Here is a 22,808-nt window from a genome sequence, read left to right on the forward strand (position 1 = left end):
TGATGGACGTGTGTCTTTTTTCAACCTAACGTACTATGTTACTATGTTTTAGTGGTGAGAGAATCTGTCCTGTTTCCCTTTGCTGAATAGCAAATAGAAATTCAGAAAACACATTGAAGTCAATGGGCGCCCCCATGGCTACAAAGCAGCTTCTTTATATAAACTATATTTGTGTTTCTATAACAAACCAGTGTTGCCAGTGCAGGGCACAATTACATTATAATTGTGACTGGATGTCACAGGCTGTGCAAGGCAAAAATGTAATGTATAAAGGCTGGAGTGACTGGATGTCTAATATAATAGCCAGAACACTACTTCCTGCTTTTCAGCTCTTTAACTCTGAGTTAGACAGCGACTTGAAGGGGGGCCATATGGGACATACAGTAACTGTTCAGTGAGTTTGTTATATAAAGCTATAGTTGTGTTTCTGAAGCAAACACACAAGTGCAGCACAACATTACATTATATTTCCATTACTTTAGGCCACTTTTTGGTGTGAACAGTCCTTTAAGCAAGTACCCTAATGAATTTGGAGTCCTTGCAGCTTTGTTTGTAAATGGTATTGAAAGGAGAAAAAGGAAAAGAAAACCCTAAAGGTTGCACCTCCCCACCTCCCCATTTAACCCTTCCAGTTCCTTGGAAGGGAAACCAATTGAATGCTGTACCAAAACAACAATAAGGGTCACAGACCCATACGCAAGAAGTCTCTCTGCTGCACACTTCGCAGCCGTCAGGATTAACCCTCAGATGCACCCCCCAAATTCTATCAGGGAGATGTGCAGGTACTAACGAATACTCCCAAATTCTACCCCAGCAAGGCTCCGTTGATCGCCCTCCCCTTCACCCACAGAGCGTCCCTCCCGGTATCGCCGTGGATCAAGGCCTGTAACAAGCAGTGTTAGTTTACTCCCCCTGCCTAACCAGTCTAAAAAGCGCCTGATGCGCGTTTCACCTGCTCACAGCAGGCTTTGTCAAAGGCTGTTGTGAGCAGGTATAGGTCTGTGACCCTTATTGTTGTTTTGGTACAGCATTCAATTGGTTTCCCTTCCAAGGAACTGGGAGGGTTAAACTGAGGGTGAAGGGGTGGATGGTGAATCAAGTAAGGGAACTCATGCCGATCGGGTTTTTACCCATTGCTTTCCAGTAAACCGATTATTAATCCCCATCCATGTACCTTGGTTATCCCAATCAACCTTTTGATTGGTTGAATTTTCACCTCACGGCTTGTATATATCGCGCAATTCAATTACAGTCCGTTTATCCCCCTGATCTTAACATTCATTTTAATTATTTTTTCTGGACGCTTTGTTTTTAATTTTAATAATAATAAACGTTAAGTTTTAATTGGTTCTTTGAGTCATCGGATCCAACAATGGGGAGGTGCAACCTTTAGGGTTTTCTTTTCTTTTTTCTCCTTTCAATACTATATACAGTACAACTTAACCCTGCACACCATCTCATTGTCTCTCGAGGGTGATTGTTAGTGCTCTCTTAACTTCCATTTATTTCTATTGTTTGTAAATGGTACTTTGCATGCATTTTTTTGTGCCCAACTCACTTGTGTTCATAATTTTGAGCCCTTTATACTTTTGTCACACAGGCAGATTCTTATCTGCTACTTTTAGCTTGCTATCAATAGGTTTCATTGTTTCCTGGTTGACAATCACAAAGAACAATGAAAGCCATTACTAGCCTGTAACACCTTTATAGATGCTTGGAGAGATGATATTCAAAGAAAAATATTTTTACATTCACCTTATAATATTTAAATTTCACAAAGATATAATGTTTTCTCCAGAAAAATAATTTTTTTAAAGATTTTACCTTGACTTTTCGTTATATTATAAACTCCTTTGGACTTCCTAAATCATTATTTGTTTTTCTTACCAAAACCCCCTTCTCGAGAGCAGTGAAAATTAGCCTTTTTTTCAATTACAGTATTCAATTGGTTTAGTCAAAAATTAATGACTTTATTCTACCAAGTAAATGACTGTCTGCGGATAAAAGGCATGTTCACTTAGTGTTTGTTCAGCGTATGTCCCTAAGTCCCAAACCAGCTAGTGAGAAAAGGTACAATATTCAATGTAACTTTACAAACACCAGGGATATATCAGTACTCAAAGCACAAACAATGAGAAATTGTGTCAACATTTCAAGCCAACATAGGAAAAGACTGACTGGAATTTCAAACACACTTTTGTATGCTTCATTGCACAGAGGTTCTTTTGGGAGTATGCTAAACAGTGAAGGAAAATGCCTATCATACTCAGGAGTCTAAACTAACATGCAAGTGACACTGTATAGGGAGAAATGTTATAAGAGGTCACATTTTTTCATGATCAAGGTTTTCAGTGTGTTATAGTCAGCAGTCAAAATGCTGGCATCAAACAACTTAGCATACATACATATAATATTACATATTATGGTTATTTGTTAATTAAATGTAAACATTATTGAGATGAATGTAAAAATCCTCTAACCAATTAATAGGGGTGACATTATCCATCCAAACTAGGGGCTGCCCCTATAAAACCATCAGTGGAACTTCAGAGGCGAAATGAATACATTATTTATAACCTGCTTTTTTTCTCATTGAGTAATACCCCTTCTTTCCTACTATTACAAAAATCTTAGCAAAAGGCAGCGTTAAAAAACTCTCTTAATATCACAAGGTCCCAAAAAATCACAGCCAATTTAAATATGAAACAAATGTAGAAAAGGTGAAACAAAAATGTTTTTACATGACTGTGAGAGGATTTATGAAGACTGTGTAGGAAGTCAACAGCACAAAGGGGTGCAAGAGTGTACCCCTTAGTGCTTGTTTAGACAGTGATTATTTCCCCTGGTTTTGCTGCACTCTGGATGTCGTGGATGTGGATTAGGGAGCATAGGCCAGTCTTACATACTGCTGTAGGGGGGGGGGAACTGCTAAGTTTCACCCTTTTTGTACCCCTCATGAATACATTGCTGTATTATCAAGGCAGTCGCAGGTTTCTGTGCTTTGAAATACAGCTCAGAGCCTGAGACACAGAGACATGTGGCAACTCTTTAACAGTGGAAGGTGGTTTGCAACGTTTACAATATATTGTGCCCATTTTTGCACACTGCCTTGGTGATTGGAAATGACACCTAAAGTGGCCTAGAAAATAAACTGCCTAATTATTTTGATTATAGATGAGTTCATTTATTTTTATCGCCATCATTGATGTGCCCAATATCAATCACAGTTCCCATCATGATTACAATGACAAATATAGTTTTCATTAGGTGTTACCAAAATCGAAACCAGTAAACCTGCACAAACCAAAAAGAAGATAATTCCATATTCGTAGCTGCACTTATATCTACAAGCTGAACAGAACGTACATTTCAGAATAAAGGATATAACTCACCTTGGTAAATAATGTGAAAACCTTGTTTGTTTTGGGAGTAGTCACTGTGAAAATACATACTGGTTTCGTGAGTTGTGCTAAACAGTGAAGCTGGAAGTTGAGGACCACTTAATCTGCCAATGACTGAACCAGCATCGGATGAGCCACTCCGTACTTCTAGGTAATCATGTATAGTTTCAGTGGAAAAATTGACAAACTGCATATGTACACCTGAAAATGAAGTATTATACCATAGTAATCAAAAGCCATGACAAATCTGTAAAATACAGCCTTCTAACAGGTGCTAGGTGATTGAGAGATGTGAATTTTGGACAGTATATACATACAGTAAAATCATTAAAATCATCCTTGGTGTTTGGCCTGGGCCATTGTCCCTTTTTTTTAAGAATAATGCCATTTATTGGTGACCTCATATATATTTGAGACAAGTTAGTAAGATGTACATAAGCATGTAGATGTACACACTAGCATGTACATAAAGAACCGAGCGACTGCAAATAAATATAGCCATAATATTCTCATCCAGTATTTACAGAGTGTAGCTAGGGTATATATGCCTTATGAAAACAGATCTCTTGATCTTGTATATTGAAATATTCATACACCTGTTTGCAAGTTGTGTTCCCATGAGCAGTACAATCAGTCCAGATGTCATCCTCTGCAAATGTCTGATCTATTAAATGACAACTGAGAGAACCTTAAAATAAGCACTTATATTTCGCTCCAGCCTGTATGAAAATAAACTATTTTGCAAGGGTAAATACCTGAATGAAAAATGCTAATTTGTTTTACAAACGAACATTGGAATATAGACACTGATGTTTGTTTCTTGTTTACCCATTCCTTTCCTTCATCAAAAAAATACACAGATAACCCGATTGTTGGTCTGTGTTACATTTTCATAGATAAGCATTAAACTCTCCAAACATTAACAAAGCTGAGCAGACTTTGTACTTACTGAGCTGTATAAACTATACAAATTATTACATTCTATAGTCAATAGCAAATATGTAATTTTGCAGGTTTATAGCATTGGAAAATTGTTGCAAATGTCTGTTGGAATCCAAAATCAAGGTGCATACTGGTAGGGATGGGCGAATTTTTTTCGCCTTGTTTCACCACGGAATTCATGCGCATAGACTTGTATGGCATTGTACAACAAAAAAAAAATTAACGCGTGTCAATTTATTTTGGGCTTTAATAGGCGTCTGCGACATTTCGCCGGCGGCAAATTTTTGGAGAAACGAAAGGGGTCAAATTCGCCCATCCCTACATACTGGCTCTCTTTTAATCTTTTTAACCAATACCGTATATACTCGGGTATAAGCCGACCCGAGTATAAGCCGAGGTACCTAATTTTACCTACGAAAACTGGGAAAACTTATTGACTCAAGTATAAGCCTCCCAGCAACGCACATTCCGCCAAAGCGCCCCCCCCAGTGATCAAACGGACTTCTTTGCAAAGTTGATGGTGACAGAAAATTGCCAAACGGATTACTGTGTGCATTGTCCCACTGTCCTACTACCATGTGCAGAGGGTGCTGTGTAATATTGCAGTCACTGTTATTCTTTCATATAACCAACAGAGGGCGCACTGTTATTCCTTCATATAACCAACAGAGGGCGCTGTGTGATATTGCAGTCTCCCCCCAAGCGAACTGTTTGTATAGGAATGATTAAAAGTGACTGCAATCTCAGCTACTGCCCACTGACTCGAGTATAAGCCGAGGTAGACTTTTTCAGCACATTTTGGATGCTGAAAAATTAGGCTCATATTCGAGTATATACGGTACTTCCCTGTCCCTTATACTGACAAAACCTCTTCTTCAATTCACTCAGAGGTGGTATGCCTCAAGGTTCAGGACTCAGATCTCTTGGGAGATATCATCCATTCTTTTTGTTTTAAACATCATTTGCATGCAGATGACAACCAGATACATTTAGATACGTCTTCATCAGCCCTTGAAATTAAGATTCAGATCTTTGTCTCATTGCTATCGCATCTTAGATTCAGTGCCATTGAGCAACAACTGCTGAGCTTTCTATATAAGTCTGCCACTACTTACCATTTTATGATTACTACACATAGCAGGGTAATAAACCCTTGCTTGAGTTAATCTTTGACCCTTTCTTTTTCATCCATATTAATAGTAAAATTAAAACCTCCTAGTTTTTCCATTTGCAATGTTGCAGTATTTTCTTTTTAAGCAACTGCTATAACATTAATGAATACCTTAATTGTACCCTCTAAGAGACTACTTCCTTCTGTACAGGGAGTGTATGCTTTTCAGGGCAGGAGCCTCATCCCAATTGTGTATTGATATACTTAAGAATAGATTTATTTGTTTTTACTGTACCTCTGTTTGTGTTTATGCTTTGTAAAGCACTGCAAACACATGTGGTGCTTTATAAATAAATAAATCCAAGACAAAACTATTTATATATACAGTACAATCAGCATCCCCAATTTGCAACTCTCCCATTCAGTCTATCTACTCCCTGCAAGAATCTTATCTGCATTTAAGAAAACCCACACCTACATTGTTAAGTATTTATCATGGTTCCAAATTAAGCAAATTATTAACTTATTATTTCACTAATATCCTTATCATTTACAGTAGGGGGTACATTATACCTTATAATACATGAGTGATACTCAGAGTTCCCTGTATAACTCAGCCTGCAGCCTTGTGCCTTTATATGGTCATAGAACAACCCCTCAGTGACTTCTAATATCCTTATCATTTACAGTAGGGGGTACATTATCCCTTATAATACATGAGTAATACTCAGAGTTCCCTGTATAACTCAGCCTGTAGCCTTGTGCCTTTATATGGTCACAGAACCCTTGGTAAATTCTAAAATCCTTATCATTTTATATTGTTAAGACATTGTTATTTTACACCATCCACATGATAAACTGTTCTGTCTTTTTGCTCTTTACCTTGGCCTAGCTACCTCTATCCCTGAAGTTCTCTATGTATCTCTTTAAACCTTTGCAAAACTAAACTCTGCTGGTTCAGTATCTAATATTGTAGCATCTGTAAAGGGGTACATTGCACCACTTAGAGCTTTAGAATTTTTGCCTGGGGGCATAGTAGATGCCCACCAACTTGAGCCCTTTGGACAATACCATATGTATGTATACACCTTGGTCTATAATTTATATGTATATATACCTTGTATATACAGTGTATCCTGTATTAATGCATACTGTACATATATACATACATACATACATACATACATGCATGCTAAACAAATTTGTTATTCCTTTTGAATGGTTGTCATAATCAAATGTAAATACTAATCATTCAGGCTACTAAATAAGATATATATATATATATATATATATATATATATATATATATATATATATATATATATATATATATTAACACTAGGAAATTAATCACATGGTGTAGTTGTGCTTTTGTTTTATTTATTTATGGGGGCAAATGTAGTTAATAATAACTACTAATGAGCCAGTATACATTTACTTTCAATACCGACATGTTCTGCCAGTACATTAATATTTTGTTGCTTCATCAAAAGCAATAGCAACAACTAGAGTGCCTTTTCTAGGATCAATACAGCCTTTGGCTATTGGCACTACATTTACTAGAGTCCATTTTTACAGATTATCACCTCAAAAGCAAAGGCATTGATTTAGCTATAAAAGGTTCTGTTCAGAACTAAATAACAAAATAGTTAGCTTGCTTTACATATGCTGTTCCCTATAATTATGTATATAAACCTCATGCACCAGATTAGTAAGGAAAAACTGAAGCCAACACAATCAGAGTAACATTCCGGGTTGAATCCAACACTCTCTTACTGCACATATTAAGGAATAGAATACTAGCGTTCAGCAACATTTCTTGACCTATTCCAATTTTTTTTTCTCCAAAGGGAAAATATAATTTCCATGTATTTTTCCCACATGGAAATGAGGGAAAATATATATTTGTATTGTTGAATTGTTCCATTGTTGTCCAAAAATTTTCCAGAATCTGCACCATGTGTTTTATGTACTTTTACAGTTTATTTGTTGGGAAAAAAACTACAATTAACTGTAATGAATTTAGCGCAAGAAAAAAAGAGAAAAAGCCCATTTACTCTAAGGCACCCATTAATGCCAATGCATATGGTCCAAAACATTTAAGAAAAAACATCTATTGCCTCCAAAACATTTTGCCAAAATTTCAGTGAAATTTTTACATTTTGCACATTTCCCTGCAATTCCACTAAGTTTTGCTTATCATCAAGTTTGACCACTGTGTAACCTTGCTTTTAGGAACTACTTACTATTCCTTTATTCAAGTTATATAAGGATTTCATATTTCAATAGTCATTTTGTTCTTTTTCAAACACAAATGCACCCATATAATAGCATTTATAATAGTCAGACTTTCTCAAAAGATTACTTACCAAATCCAATGGGCAATTTAATAGTCCACGTACAATCAAGACTACTTGGGTAGTTTCCAGGAAATCCTGGGCTAAGTATTACGCCACTGAAGTCTGACATAGCTCCCCCACATTGGGCTGTAAGATATCAATAAATTATCTTTTATAAACTCATTAGACATGAAAAAAGTTACAGTATAGATTTGTTTTATATAGCTTTATTACACTGAAGTCATAGCTAATTTGTAACCTTCACAAAAACATTATTATGTTGCCTCATATAACATACACTTAACAGCATATAATGCCCGTTTGAATTGAAACAAGTGTAGTGATGGGCGAATTTGCGCCATTTCGTTTAGCCGGAAAATTTGCGAATTTCGCAAAACGGCGAAAAACTAGCGAAACTGTGCCGGCATCTCGTTTTTGACACCGGCGCCCGTTTTTGACGCCGGCACCCGTTTTATTGACGCCACTGGACGTTTTTTTTTTACGCCGGCGAATTTTTTCGTCCGAATTTTCACGGGCGTTTCACGAATTTATTTGCTGGCGGCGAATCGCGCAAATTCGCCGCAAATTTGCGCCTGCTGAATAAATTCGCCCATCACTAAACAAGAGCAATCTTTTTTCCTTCCTCTTGTTTTGAACAATAATTATTCCTCCTGAGTAATGAATTTAAACTGATCAAAATGGTTATCACTGAAATGTGCCTTCTTTTTGACTGATTTTGTTTTTGAGTTTTCTAATTCTAGACTATTTCAAATGAACATAGATTTATTTGGCTAATTAATCTAATTGGTTTAAATGTATGCAAGACTTTGGTACATATACTGTAGATGTACTTGGCTGAAAGTCATGTAAATAATACTGTATTTGTGATTCCAATTTTTTTTGTTATAACAAGTGATTTATAAGTATAACCTACAAGGTACCCATTGAAAATAGCTTATTGAAAGAACAATTATTATTTATAGTTATTGTAAATAATTCACATTTTAGGGGAATGAACTTAATGACCATAAAAATCATTTTCTGTCATTTGATAATTATTTTCCAGGTTACTAAAGATTTGTGGTAGGGTAGAAAATAATTTTTTGCTCATTTGAAAAGTGATACATAAAAGATTATTGTTTTAAATAAAACACATTGCATATTATTTTTTCAGAGACTTTCCAAAACAGTAGAGTGTTCACCCGCTGTTAATCTCCAATTCCCAGAGGCAATAGTGGAATTTAGCAGGTGAAAGCAGGTGATTCAATTCTGCCACACTGGAATTTATATAAAAATAATTAAAAGGCTTTGATAGATGTTCAATAAAATACTTCTTGACTATAAAGAAAAATACTTTGACAGTCAGGAATGTAAAATTCTGCTGGGAATCCTTCAGGTTTCCCCATTCAAATTTGCATAAAAAAACTCAAATAAACCTCAAATGGCTTCATCTCAATTACAGAAACAAACATTCTGGAACAAAACAAGCTTCTACAAAAAAAGTTTAAAATATAACTGTCACTGTTCTAAAACTAGTGCATATTAGTTATCATGCTACCATGGTAATATCATTATCTGTATCTCTCTCTGTTTATCTGATTTAATGATTTAAGGAGTTATTTATCAAAATCAGAATTTATCTCAATATTTTCTGCTACAAATTTCGATCAAATCCGCTCGGGTTATTTAGGCTTATTTATTATTACACTTTCCTGAAAATTTGCTTTGCAATTTTTTAGGATTTTTCACCCGAAAACTCAGATTTCTTATGCTTTTTGTCCAAAAACTCCGAAAACTTCGGGGTATTGCAAGAAACCCAGCGCACATCAAAAAATCATTGGGACTTCTCCCATTGACTTATATGCAACCTCGACAGGTCTGAGATGCCGGATTTTCTGACTCTGACTTTTCAATCCTCTGGGTTTAATAAATTCAGAAAAATTCATAATTTTTTAAAAGTCCAATTTTATATTTTTTTTGTGTGTTTTCCAACATTATATACTTACTTATTTACTTATGAATCTTACTGAAAAAATCAGATTGTAAAAAGTCGGTAGAATGCAATCGGGGAAAAAAACTTGAATACCTCAGATTTGTTGAGTTTATAAGATAAAAAATGTTGAATTTATTGAGTTTTTTTGAGCACCCAAAAATCATGAAGGCAAAAAAATTTTCAAATGTTTAAAGGGACCTCTGCCATTGACTTTTACATGAATTAGACAGGTTTTAGCTGGAGTATTTTTGGATTCAAACTTTTAGCAGCTTTGGGACATAAATATTGAAAAATTCTTAGTGAAATTACCCTATAAAAACTAAAATTTTTCAAGAAAACACGACTCGACAAGTGTAAAAACTACAAAAACACTTATACTAAACCTTACCAGGTAAAAGTTGTTGAGATCCTATAGAAGTCAATGGAGTTTTATTTGGAATTTTTTTTGCTAGGAATTGTCCAAAAAGTTTAGAGGTATTTATATTTTTAGCGCATCGCTCAGCGTTATTTTCCATTTCTTTTATTCGGATATTTTTATAAATGTCAACATTTGTGGTTTTAAAGAAAGAGAGTTTAATCATGTTTCAATAACTCTAAAACCACTGAAAATGTGACCTTTGATAAATAGGCCTAAGTATAGTGTATATTGGAAGAAATAACTGGAAACATTGCTGTTCTTCTGCATGCAATATTTTTTGCTCCATAATTGAGCATAATTAATAAAGAAACTGTTATGCACAATGCCCAGATCCAGGAGACAAAGAGCCAGCTTGTAAATTAGTTCATGTACATATATACATATATATGTATGTATAAATCCTTCATTTTTTGTTCCCCCCTAAATAGTAAATTTGTTTCCATACCAATACATATAGGAATGGGATAGTTCCATCTTCTTACAGGACCAGGCATACACGTCATATGCGAATGCCCCTACAAGGGAAATAAAGGTCAAATAAAGTTCTAACATAGTAGATTTTTAGAAAAATATTTTGTGAATAGCTAATCAGTAAAGCATAAGACATAAGACTAAAGAGAAAATATAGAAGCAAGCCAAACTCCATACAAGACCTATTTGACAATGTGTTCAATTAATAGTTTCAATTTTAAATTAAGTTTACAACTAAAAAGTAAAATATGTGGATAAAAATTTAAAAAAAAAACCCCAACCCCCATTTATATGCCTGTGGGTGCTGTGAAAGCTGTGTCACATCCTATAAGACACTAAAACAGAAACCAAAAACACACATAAAATCTTGAATTAGAATTCTGAAAGCTTCACTTTAACTTTCTTTCATAGAATTCATAAGCCATAAGTGAATGTGAAATTCCAGCTTCCCGATCCTTTTTTAAAAAAAAAATTAAAATAATCATACCTGAAGTGAGTAACCTTGATCACAGTGAAAAGATACAACATCGCCAACCATATATCTGTCACCAACTTTTATCCCATTGCTTGGCATTTGAGGTTCTGGACATGAATCAAGGCCTATTGCTGCAATAAAATGAGGCTAAAGTTAACATGGGGCTCATTAAACCTGTAGACTGCTAACAATAAATAATCTATATACTCATCTCAATGTTTTTTTATTATTTTATAGATGGAGTACTCTTTATTATCACCATACTACTATACTAGCCCCGTGAAATGCTTCACACACCTTAGGGTCCACCTTGGGGAACCCTTTCATATTTAAAGCAGGTGAACATACTGATGGTCATGTATATGTGATTTAAAATCAGATGTAGAATTATATACAGCACATTCGCAAAATATTGAAGCCCTAAAATCAACATATTATAAATACAGCATTTTTTAAATAAAATATAATTTTAAAAATAAATAAATATGATGAATGTAGCAAAGTAAATAATAATTATCATCACCACAAGAATATGTATTCACTTCTATAAAGTACAAGTCACGAATGATGCTGTGATATATGCAAGCATAAGGTCATAGGTCATGTGATTTTTATGTAGACTGTGGAACTCAGTTACTTCCAGTATATGTTTTCATTTTCAGCAAGGGGTACATTAATCCTAATAATACATGAAAGGTAGTGTTGGGCAGCATGAGTCTGTGTTTGAAGCTTACCCTGTGGCATCAGGCTTTCATAAAATTCTTGTGATCAGCAATGCTCCACCAGATCTAACTAGGTGTATTGAACTACATGCACCAGAATGCAGTACTAGTATCATAAATTCTCTCATAATCTACACACCACACTGTAAAAGCATGCTCAGAGCTGCAGACCTAAGTAAGTCATGCTTGACTGGGAGAGTAGTTAAATCTCTGGTTCAAGACCAGGGAGTCCCTGGGTTGTACTTTCCTGTTTTGGCCAGGAATCCCAGTAGGGGACTGGAATTTGAGAGGGAGAAAACATTGTGTAATAGTTAGAGGCCAAGTGTGGCAAGAGTTTTGTTTTTATTTTATTTGTTTTTTTACCTGTTCACTCATAGAGTCTGGTACTGTGAATAATAAATTGGACTTTTACCTGCTAAAATAATGTTCAACTGATATATACAGTATATATATATATATTTGTCCAGTGCCTACACTCATACTTTGAGTTGCCAGAGGTGCATGATCAAGGATTATAATATAAACAAACGAAGGATCAGCACTCTCTCTAAGTAAATTACGCTCTTTTATTGATACAGCATCTCATTCAACGTTTCAGTCCCACCTGAGATAGGTCCCCAGGTGGGACCGAAACGTTGGATGAGACGCTGTATCAATAAAAGAGCATAATTTCCCAAATTACAGAGCAGAGAGTGCTGATCCTTCGTTTGTTTATATACTGTATATACTGTATATATATACACACAGTATATTCCTCTATAATACTGGTACTCGCGATAAAAAGCAATTAATGAGCCTGGGTGCAAAAACATCAAATAATCTCCATTCACTCCAAAAGATCCGCACTCACAGGGCTTTAAATTTAAAAAAATGCTTTATTGCAGAACTAAAGACTGACGTTTTGGCCAAACCACTGCCTTTCTCAAAGTACCACAGCTACAGTGTACATGCCTTAAATCCACTCAATAGCAGTTAAACAGCACATCAATCAATGATGTCATACTAAAGTAACCACCTTTTATAATATACAACATATACATACACCTATCATTTTTAAATACATTACACATTAATAGACTAAAATTCATCCATGAATGCCCAAAAGTTTAAAAACAAGACACAAATTAGCATTTAAACTGTATCAATATTATAACACCTCACATGAACTCTATAAACTTGGTTGCTAATGTGTCATTCTCTGAGCAGGTGTTTTATAGTTTAACACTATAATTCAAAGCTACCAGTTCACATGTTCCACCCCATTACTACAGATTCAGCACAGTTGGTCCCATTCAGCCTCTTTGGTTTAACCCTTAAAAAATAGTTTAATGTTACTAAGTTTCTTACATGCTATATTCCTTAATTTAATTGGTGATGGAGGCAACTGCAATGACCCTAACCAGTCGACTGTGGGACGATGAGGAGGAGTACCGATATTACAAAGAGGGCCGGTGATACTTCTCCCGTTTATACCTACACACCTGATATCTGATACCAGATTACTTGAATTTCTAAGCCTGAGTATGTTTGGGACTGAGTCCTCACTGCACTAATTGCACATGGTATACCCAGTTGCACGGAGGAAATGGCAGGCGGTGACTTGCTGGGCGGGCGTGATCCTTTTACCTGTGTGAATTAAGGGAGCCCACGTAAGGTAATTCCCTCCTGCCAGGTGGGTTCTGGGTGCCTTCTGAGGATCACTATTTGGACATGAGAACTGCCTCCTCTGGAGCATCAGCACTGGCCTGAGTTTGTGTGGGATTGAGCCCTTGCTACACTAACCACATAGGCTATACCCATTTATATGGAGGAAGCGGCGAGCTGTGACGTGCCAGACAGGCGAGATCCTTGCACCTGTGTGAATAAGGGGAGCCCACGTGAGATAATTTCCTCTGGCCAGGTGGGTCCTAGTCACCTTCGGATGATTGCAATTGGACATGAGAACTGCCTCCTTGGGAGCACCAGCGGCATGTCTTTGGTTCTATTTAGGACTGAGGAGAGGAAGTAATCATGAAAAAACTTGTTTTTCGGAATTGTACACCCCCAGAATTACACTGGGCAAATGCATTTGCTACATGCCACCAGGTTGAGGCCCTGGCAAACTATGTGCCATTAATTGAGTATGCAAAATGCATTTCTTTCCTGTCCCTTTCAATTTCTCTGCTAATTAATTCTGTTATGGTCTTAAATACTACAGTGATGTAAACAACGACTTTCTGATTTCTGAACACTGTGGCCTGCATGCTCAATTCTAAAGGTCACTGCTTTGTGAGAAAAACAAATATATTAACCATTTAATTACCATCAGTTTGTGAGCCTCTCGTTGGATCCTAAAATATTTTATTCCTTCAGTCAAGGGTGAGAATTGTATTTATTATTGCAGCTACATGGAATAGAATACCCATATTTATACATTTATATCTTTGCTAATGTTTACTAAGCTACTGTGTACACCGTGAAACCCAGTATACATAGACCTACAGTAAATATATATATATATATATATGAGTGCAGAGGAATCTTGTATTTGTCTATATGTTTTTTGTGGTCACACCCTCATTGCACAATATATGGACAAACAATCCCTGTTTTGTTTAAAGGGTAAGGCATTTTTCAGTAGCAGTATGCACAAAATGTCTCTGTCTTAAATATATTGATAATGGGTTGAGTGCAGAGGAATCTTGTATTTGTCTATATATATATATATATATATATATATATATATATATATATATATATATATATATATCACGATCCAATGAGTATCCGCACTCCAAGGCACACTGATGTAGCTTCTCCAGCTGGGGTGCACGGTTAAAATATATGTATTTAAATTCTCAGAAGAACCAGCACTCCCGTATATATAAAAATATCTGTTTTTATTTCTGTTACATTCCAACGTTTCGATCCCTGTTGGGAGCCGAGAAAGGTCCCAACAGGGACCGAAACGTTGGAATGTAACAGAAATAAAAACAGATATTTTTTATATACGGGAGTGCTGGTTCTTCTGAGAATTTAAATATATATATACTGTAGATATATATATATATATATATATATATATATATATATATATATATATATATATATATGTGCACACACACAAATACAGCATATGGTCACTTGATAGCAAAATATGTCCTTTAAGAAACACTGGTATAATATTAAGCACCTGTCATTATTATTGTTAATGGCGAATCCTAAAACCTAGGAAGCATTAATAGATCAACATTTCATTTGCTAAACAGCAGGTGTTTTGAGTTCAGCGAACATTATCTATTCATGTTTTTTTAATTAACTTCTTTTTGACGCTGCTTGAAAATCTGCAAACTAATTACAGTAATTAAATAATCAAGATTTTCGTGGTGAATTCAAGCCAAAACTATGAGCTGCATTAAAGTCATTAGGACATCTGAACATTTTTCTTTTACTCTAATAATGTTTATGTCAGGAAAGTAGGGGGGAAAATTCTTCAGTTCTCCGCGATTGATTTGTCATGCTTAGCAATGTATTCAGAAGCTAAAAGGAATCCTAGACCAACTCAGGTCCATTCATTTCAGGCTGCCACATTCTCAGTGTCGCTGCTATTGGTTTGGCAGTAAAATATGCTGCAATGACACTTTTTTTTAGTAGGGAGAGGGGCCCTGGTGGATGTCACGAGGGACCTTGGGGTACCAGCCACTGTGGGCCCCCAATGCACAGAGTACATGCTGCACAGAACACGTTATCTGATGCAAAGTGTTCCATAATAGAAAAAATCAACTGACTAAAAGTGTTTACTATGCTCCTATGGCTTTAAATCCCTACCCTTTCTTTTCCTTAGTTGCTAGGCAAAAGCCTATGTATCCATTTAAGTATTTACATCAGTGTTATTGGTCAAACGGTGTAATGACCACTTCCTGCCACACTTGTGGTGGATCTTCCTCTTTGGCTGCTGGTGTTCTTACCTACTGGTTGTGCTCATTGAGACTGGGTACACCAAGGCCCAGTAAAGCCACCGCCCTAAAGGGACCTGTACCTTAAGAGATTAAGTCGGGGATCAGGAAACCCCGGTTAACAAGCACAGGTTAGATTCTTTAATAGACTCTCTAGGAGAGTAAGATATATAGAAAGAGCAGTTGTGTGCTCCATTAAGGATAATAGCAGGGAGTAGCTTCCCACAAGGCTTCCTTGTATGCCTTTAGTGAAGGGACCACAGGTGTTAGGCTAGAATTCTTCTCCCTAACCACTCCACTGGATTGGATCCGGACCACTTAAAGGTGTATCTGCCTGAGGGAATTGATGTATGCTTGAATATTTGACTTATGGGAGTGACATCTGTAATTGCTGTATTATCCTCCTCTATCTACCCTCCTCTGTGATTGTTACACCATCCTCATATGTGAGTAAGCCTGTGGTCACTTATTGCTCTTGTACAATAAACCATCTGTTTGTTTTCATCAAAAGAACCTGCTGGCGTCCTATCCTTCCTATCTTTTACAGTATATACAGTAGCCTGTGTTTTGTAGTTCTACTACGCCCCAAAGGAAAGCTTCCACTTGGCGAGGGCTCTGAACCTGTTGTGTAAGTCGCAGTGTAACCCATGCTCATACCACTAGCTGGACACTTTAACTATCTGTGGTCTGGATAGCCCAGATTAGCATTACATCTACATACAGATTATCTTTGTTATTTTATTTTTCTTTTAATTTTCCCCTTTCAGGGCTCTATAACTGTAAATGTAAAGAACAAATATGTGGGTGTTTTTTAACGTTTACATATAAATATAATGTCAACTCCAAGATGCTGAAAAACATCAACTAGGAAGAAAGTTTTGCTATGAGTCATGTCAGCCACACTATTGTTGTAGAATACCCAGTGACTTGACACACATTACATGAAGGTTATAATTCCATTAAGCCATTTACATTATATTCTACATGGAATAATGCAGGCTCTTCTTTTCATCTTTTTACTTTTATCAACAAGAGCAAATGTAATTTATTTAAAAGCTGCATTTTGTATAATAGTTTTATAGAATGAGTTGACTATACTCCTCACCAAAACAGTTCAATATTATTCAGATCTTTTACAGTTTAACTGTACATCTAGTTAACATATATCTAGGGGCTCATGTTCATATGCCCGTTTGCTCTTCTAACAATTATGGATGAAATAAGGTCAGAGGAACATTCAGAGAACATTACAATCTAAACCCTCTGCCTGAAAACACTGCTATCTGAACTATAAATCCAATGTGGAGGTTATATTTCTAGATCTTTTTTGTTTCTCAAATATTTGCCATTTGTACAGCTGTGCCTCCTGTTCTTCTAATGTCATAAATGTCCTCAATGTGCCATTGAGATCAAACTGCCTTACAGGGTTGCCATGCAGAGAGACATATTACTTCAGTCATTACGAGGAACATTATTATTGGTTAATTAAACATTTATGTCAAAAGATCTAAGAATGCGGCTTGACTTCAGTATGGAAGGATTGAGATTTGATTTACAGCTTTTCATAATGTTAATATAAATTGGAGCTATAAATATAGCTCATATCTACTGTACCTACAGCAGCCTGAGTCAGAAATGGTTGCTTGCTGCATAGAATGCTAATGAAACAATGTATCATATTTACAAAATGTCAAACCCCTACACCAGAGATAAAATGCAGGCTACTCCTTATTAGAGGAGTGCCTTGTTTGCTTTGAAATTATATTAATAATATGTGACACTGCTGATTGGCTTTAGGGGAATATTTATTAAAAATCAAGTTTTTAAGTTCTTTAAAAAGAAACAAGCACAATCATGAGACAATGCTGTTTCTGATATTAAAATTGCAGTTGCTTTGCAGACACAGGCTAAGGTGGAGCATTAGCCTCGAATGTGCTACCATACACTCTTTAAGTGGTTGCAGTTACACTGGAATTATAGTCAAAATGCAGCATTGTGGGTAAAAACACGTCCAAAATTGTACTTTACACACTAGACTTGCAGATGTTAATGACCCAACAGTCTAGAGACTTATTGAGCACTGGAGTTGAGTTGGCCTGTGTTTAACTGAAATAACCTTACTTGTTAAAGCAGCAGATTAACTTTCCAGTATTGGTTGGCCTCCTTCTGCTTTATTGTCTGTGAATATTATAAAATAATAATAACACAGTGTACGCTTCATTTTATGGAATATTGATAACTATCTCTAAGTCCTCGGAGAGGAGCCTTAAAGGAGGCTTGAGACCGCAGAATTAGTGAGGAAGAGGTTAATAAGTGGTCATTTTTTTCCTTTTATCTATGAGACGACCAGAAAAACTTCCAAATATTGGTTGAAAATGCGCTAAAGACTAGTGGTACATTTTTACAAATACAAAATGTTAGGGCTGATGTAGAGTGCTTTCACTGAAGCAAAGTAATATGATAGCAAGAACAATGTTTGCATGCAAAGATAATAGAAATGCAATTTAAGATTAAAATCCCAATTCACAAATACATTTTTCTTCCCATCTCTTCATCAGCAAACTATAGAGCCATGAAACTGAAAGTAATCTAACCATGACATACAGTATATAGAATGAGCCATGCCATTAAAGTGCTTCTAACACATAAATCTTTTCTTGAATTTACCTTAAGCAAGTTAAAACAGATACACATATACACTAGGCAAAGTAATGGTACAAAAGTAGACACCTTCCAGTTGCTTAGCTACTTTTATTTTGTTACATAGGTACATAGTTAAATCGGGTTGAAAAAGGACCAAATTCCATCAAGTTCAACCCTTCCAAATGAAACCCAGCACACATACCTGCACACCCATTGGAACTATATATACCAATATCTATATAAATTATAGATTTTAGTATCAGTATAGCCTTGGATAGTATGCTTGTCCAAGAAATCATCCAAGCCCCACTTAAAGGTGTTAACAGCCCTCACAACATTATCCAGCAGGGGACTCCACAACCTCACTGTTCTAACCATGAAGAACCACCTACGCTGCTTCAAATGAAAGTTATTTTTCTCTAGTCTAAAGGGATGGCCTTTGGTCTGATGATTAATTTTTTGGAAAAATAGATCTCCTATTAGTGGTCTATAATGCCCTCTAATGTACTTATAAAGAGTAATCTAGTCTTATCTCCAGAGAAAACAACCCCAACCTTGACAATCTACCCTCATAGTTTAAATCTTCCATCACCTTAACCAGTTTAGTCTCTGCACTCTCTCCAACTCATTTATATCCCTTTAATGGATAAAAAATGTCACTGCATACTCCAGGTGAGGCCTTACCAGAGACCTATAAAGACAAAAAATTATGTTCTCATTTTTTGATTTAATGCCCTTTTGTATGCAAGACAGCTCTATATTTGCTAGCCACAGAATGACACTGTCTGGAATTAGACAACTTGTTATCTAAAAAAAACCTTAATTCTTTGAAATTAAGGAAATCCCCAACACACTGCCATTTAGTGTAGAGTGGCAATTATATTATTTATGCCAAAGTGCATAACCATGTAATTATCAACACTGAACCTCATTTTCCAGTTTGCTGCCCAGTTTTCTAATCTAGTCAAATCATTCTGCAGTGGCAACATCCTGCATGGAACTTATAAGTTAGTATAATCAGCAAAAGTAGAAATGGTACTTTCAATGCCCACCTCCAGGTTATTAATAAACAAGTTGAAAAGCAAAGAACCAAGTACAGACCCTTGAGGTACTCCACTGACAACACTGGTCCAATAAGAAAATGTTCCATTTACCACCACTCATTGTAATCTATTCTTCAGCCAGTTCTCTATCCAATTACAAATACTATGTTCCAGCCCAATGTTCCTTAATTTAACCATTGACCTTCTGTGTGGTACTGTATCAAATGCTTTAGCAAAGTCCAGGTAGCTTACATGCACTGCCATTGCGGGGTCAAGGTTCCTGCTCACCTTCAAATAAAAGGCAATTAAATTTGTTTGGCAAGATCGGTTATGCTTAAAAACATGCTGGCACAAACTCATAGTATTAGAATTTGCAATGAAGTCAACTATTTTATCCCTTAATTCCCCTTCAAAAAGTTTTCCTACCACTGAGGTCAGACTAACCAGCCTACAGTTTTGAAGCTGAGAACCGTATCCCTTTTTGAATAGCAGCACCACATTAGCAATTTGCCAGTCTCTATGCATCATGCCAGTCCACAATGAATACTGAAAAATTAAGTACAGAGGTTTGGCAAACACAGTCATGTAGACAGATGAAAAATAACAGTTCAGTGATTAAAAAATTATCAGCCAGTAGTGATGGGCTGAAAATTTTGCAAAATAATTTTGACATGAGCAACAATTTTTATGTGCTCGACTATTTTCATGTGCATCAATTTTTGATGTGCATCAATTTTCGATGTGAATTGTCGCCACAGTTTCCCGAATCAATTCTCTTGCAGCGAAACACAAAAATTTGCCACATATTAGTGTCTGCCAAATTTATTCCCCCATCACTATAAGCCAGCTGATAAGACTAAAAATATTAACAATAACCACAATCAAGATAATCATAATACCTTTACCGCAGTCATTTAAAGCAAATATTGCAGGTGAGATACATGCTAGGAATGTTTTACAAGCTTATGTATCTCATTTTGTAACATAGGCTGCAAGTGGGAAAGAATCCTTACAGACAAGACCATGTGCACCTGCTCTTTTCATTGTCAGCCAGAAATTCATAACTTATAATGACAGTACAGGTTGCTATGTTACAAAGACAGGTGGTCCCTACTGATATTTCACATTGATTTGCTTTGTGCGGATATTCAGTCATTACTCCTTTCGGGTATATTTATCAAAGAGTGAAGTTAATAGTGAAGTTCCGCCACTAGAGTGAAATTCCGCCACTTCCCATTCATTTCTATGGGGTTTTTAAAGGCGTATTTATCAAAGGGTGAAATTTCACTTTCACCCATTGATAAATACGCCTTTCAAAATCCCATAGAAATGAATGGAGAGCTGCGGAAATTTCACTCTAGTGGCCGGAACTTCACTCTTTGATAAATTTACCCCTATGGGTGTAAAAAAAAATTAGAGTTGAAACGATTTTTTTTTTTGATGAGCGCCATTTTTATTTGATGTGTGACGCCATACAAGTCTATGGGCATCATTTCCACGGTGAAACAATCCCTAATCAACACATCATTTGGCTCTTTATCTTGTTTTGTTTTGTTTGTGTGCACTCTCATACAAATCACAAATCCCATACTGATCTGATAAAGATACAGTGTCATGTGACATAATCTTTGTATGCTAATGCAGAAGTGTTAATAAAGATATGTTTTTTTGAAGCAAGAGAAGTATGGTGGCTGACGTTATAAACAGAAAGAATCAACTGTTATCTTTTCCTTTATATTTTCTCCACAGTTGTTTTATCACATTCTTTAACAATTATTTCATCCTACATACATCAAAAATCTTATTTATAAATATTCTCCAAATTGACTATCTTATTACTACAATCACTTTCTTCTTTCATTGTTAGTGCTAGCCTCTTCACCTACACATACAATACATCATTAGAAGAAGAGCCTACCTATGGAACTCAAAATAACACAACATCAGATGTTCCCTGTCATGAAGAGTTTGAACATTTCCTCAAAAATTACCCTACTGCATTGCTGCCGGTAATCTTCAGTGGGTATGCCTCTGGTGAGTGAGCCACACAAAGGACCATATTGGCAAGGCTACATGTGTGGGATCCCTTGTGTGAGGACAGGCCTTGTTCATTCACCTACTACATGGGTGGCTACTAAGTCCAAAGGGAGAGGTACTTTTGAAAGGCAGCGCTACCTAGGGGTGTTCATTGTTACTGGTGGAATTCCCCTAAAGTATAATTCCTCAGTGGCCACTAGGTGGAGGCACTGCACTGTAAATCCCAGTTCCCAGTATCGTTTATGCAAAGAGGCTCAGGACCCCTGATTGCCATAGCAACTGCACCAAAGTAAGTGAATGTACCAACAAATGGTTACATATATTTACACGTATCAAGAGATGTATGAATTTGTGTATCCTGGTCAGCTGTATATGCACTCATAAATACAATATTTTGCTTTTTTCACTGAAATCACAGTGTTGCTGGTCTTTTTGAATGCTACATAATATTTTAATGTGCACCTAGTTATTAAACAGGAAAGCAGTGGACTATATATATATATATATATATATATATATATATATATATATATATATATATATATTTTTTTTTTTTGTTTTATGTGAATCAAAGCAAAAATAGAATTAAAGAATCTGCCCCTTGTATATCCCTTTTCACCACTTCCTTGCAGTCCTCATAGCCTAGCATCATTACAGTATGTCTGTTCTTGTTAACTACAAACTACTTAGTACACATTAGTAGAAGTAGAACAGTAGAAGAGTCTAACAGGAAATTGAACTTGCTTTTCAGTTTTCTGACATGAAACTGAATTTAAAATAAATCTTTATGTTTTACCATGTCTGATGTTAATGAAATGCTACTCTACTTGCATGCAATAATTCTAAGAATTTAAACAATTTGTGAGCAGAGGTATATTTAGATGAGCAAGTAATTGGCAACTAGTATAGACCAAGTCCTACTTATAAAGGTTGCAAGACAGTTTTACAGAATGCAAAGCTAAGTAGGACACCTTGGCTTTCAGAAATAGGAAAGAACTTGGTCTCTAGAGGGAACACATCTAAACTGGTAGAAAAATATAAGTAACTGTGAAACAGGACTAAAAATGCTTATATATAGACCAAAAAATTGATAAAAATATAGATGAGTTCAATTTGTGTTTTTATGTTCCCATTAAATGGAATTAAATTAATGAAATGAATGGTAAGATGAAACATGTACAAACTGCTGACTTAAATGCTTTGTTTCTGTGGGGAACCAATTTTTTTTCAGGCAGAACAGGGTTTTTTTTTCAGGTAAAACAATGAAGGGAACAATTG

At 35.9% G+C, this 22,808-nt stretch overlaps 1 protein-coding gene across 1 annotated transcript in view; it reads right to left on the reverse strand.

Annotated features, from left to right (window-relative positions):
- Nucleotides 1-22,808, reverse strand: part of LOC108718600 (CUB and sushi domain-containing protein 3) — a 696,593-nt gene that overhangs the window by 115,830 nt on the left and 557,955 nt on the right. The window contains exons 39-42 of the mRNA XM_041566615.1: nucleotides 11,163-11,281; nucleotides 10,650-10,719; nucleotides 7,824-7,940; nucleotides 3,393-3,602 (exon numbers count right to left, since the gene is read on the reverse strand). Of these exons, the coding sequence (XP_041422549.1) occupies nucleotides 3,393-3,602; nucleotides 7,824-7,940; nucleotides 10,650-10,719; nucleotides 11,163-11,281 (516 nt within the window). The remainder of the gene's footprint in view (nucleotides 1-3,392; nucleotides 3,603-7,823; nucleotides 7,941-10,649; nucleotides 10,720-11,162; nucleotides 11,282-22,808) is intronic.

The sequence above is a fragment of the Xenopus laevis genome, chromosome 6L, assembly GCF_017654675.1.
Source record: "Xenopus laevis strain J_2021 chromosome 6L, Xenopus_laevis_v10.1, whole genome shotgun sequence".
Taxonomy (NCBI): Eukaryota; Metazoa; Chordata; class Amphibia; order Anura; family Pipidae; genus Xenopus; species Xenopus laevis.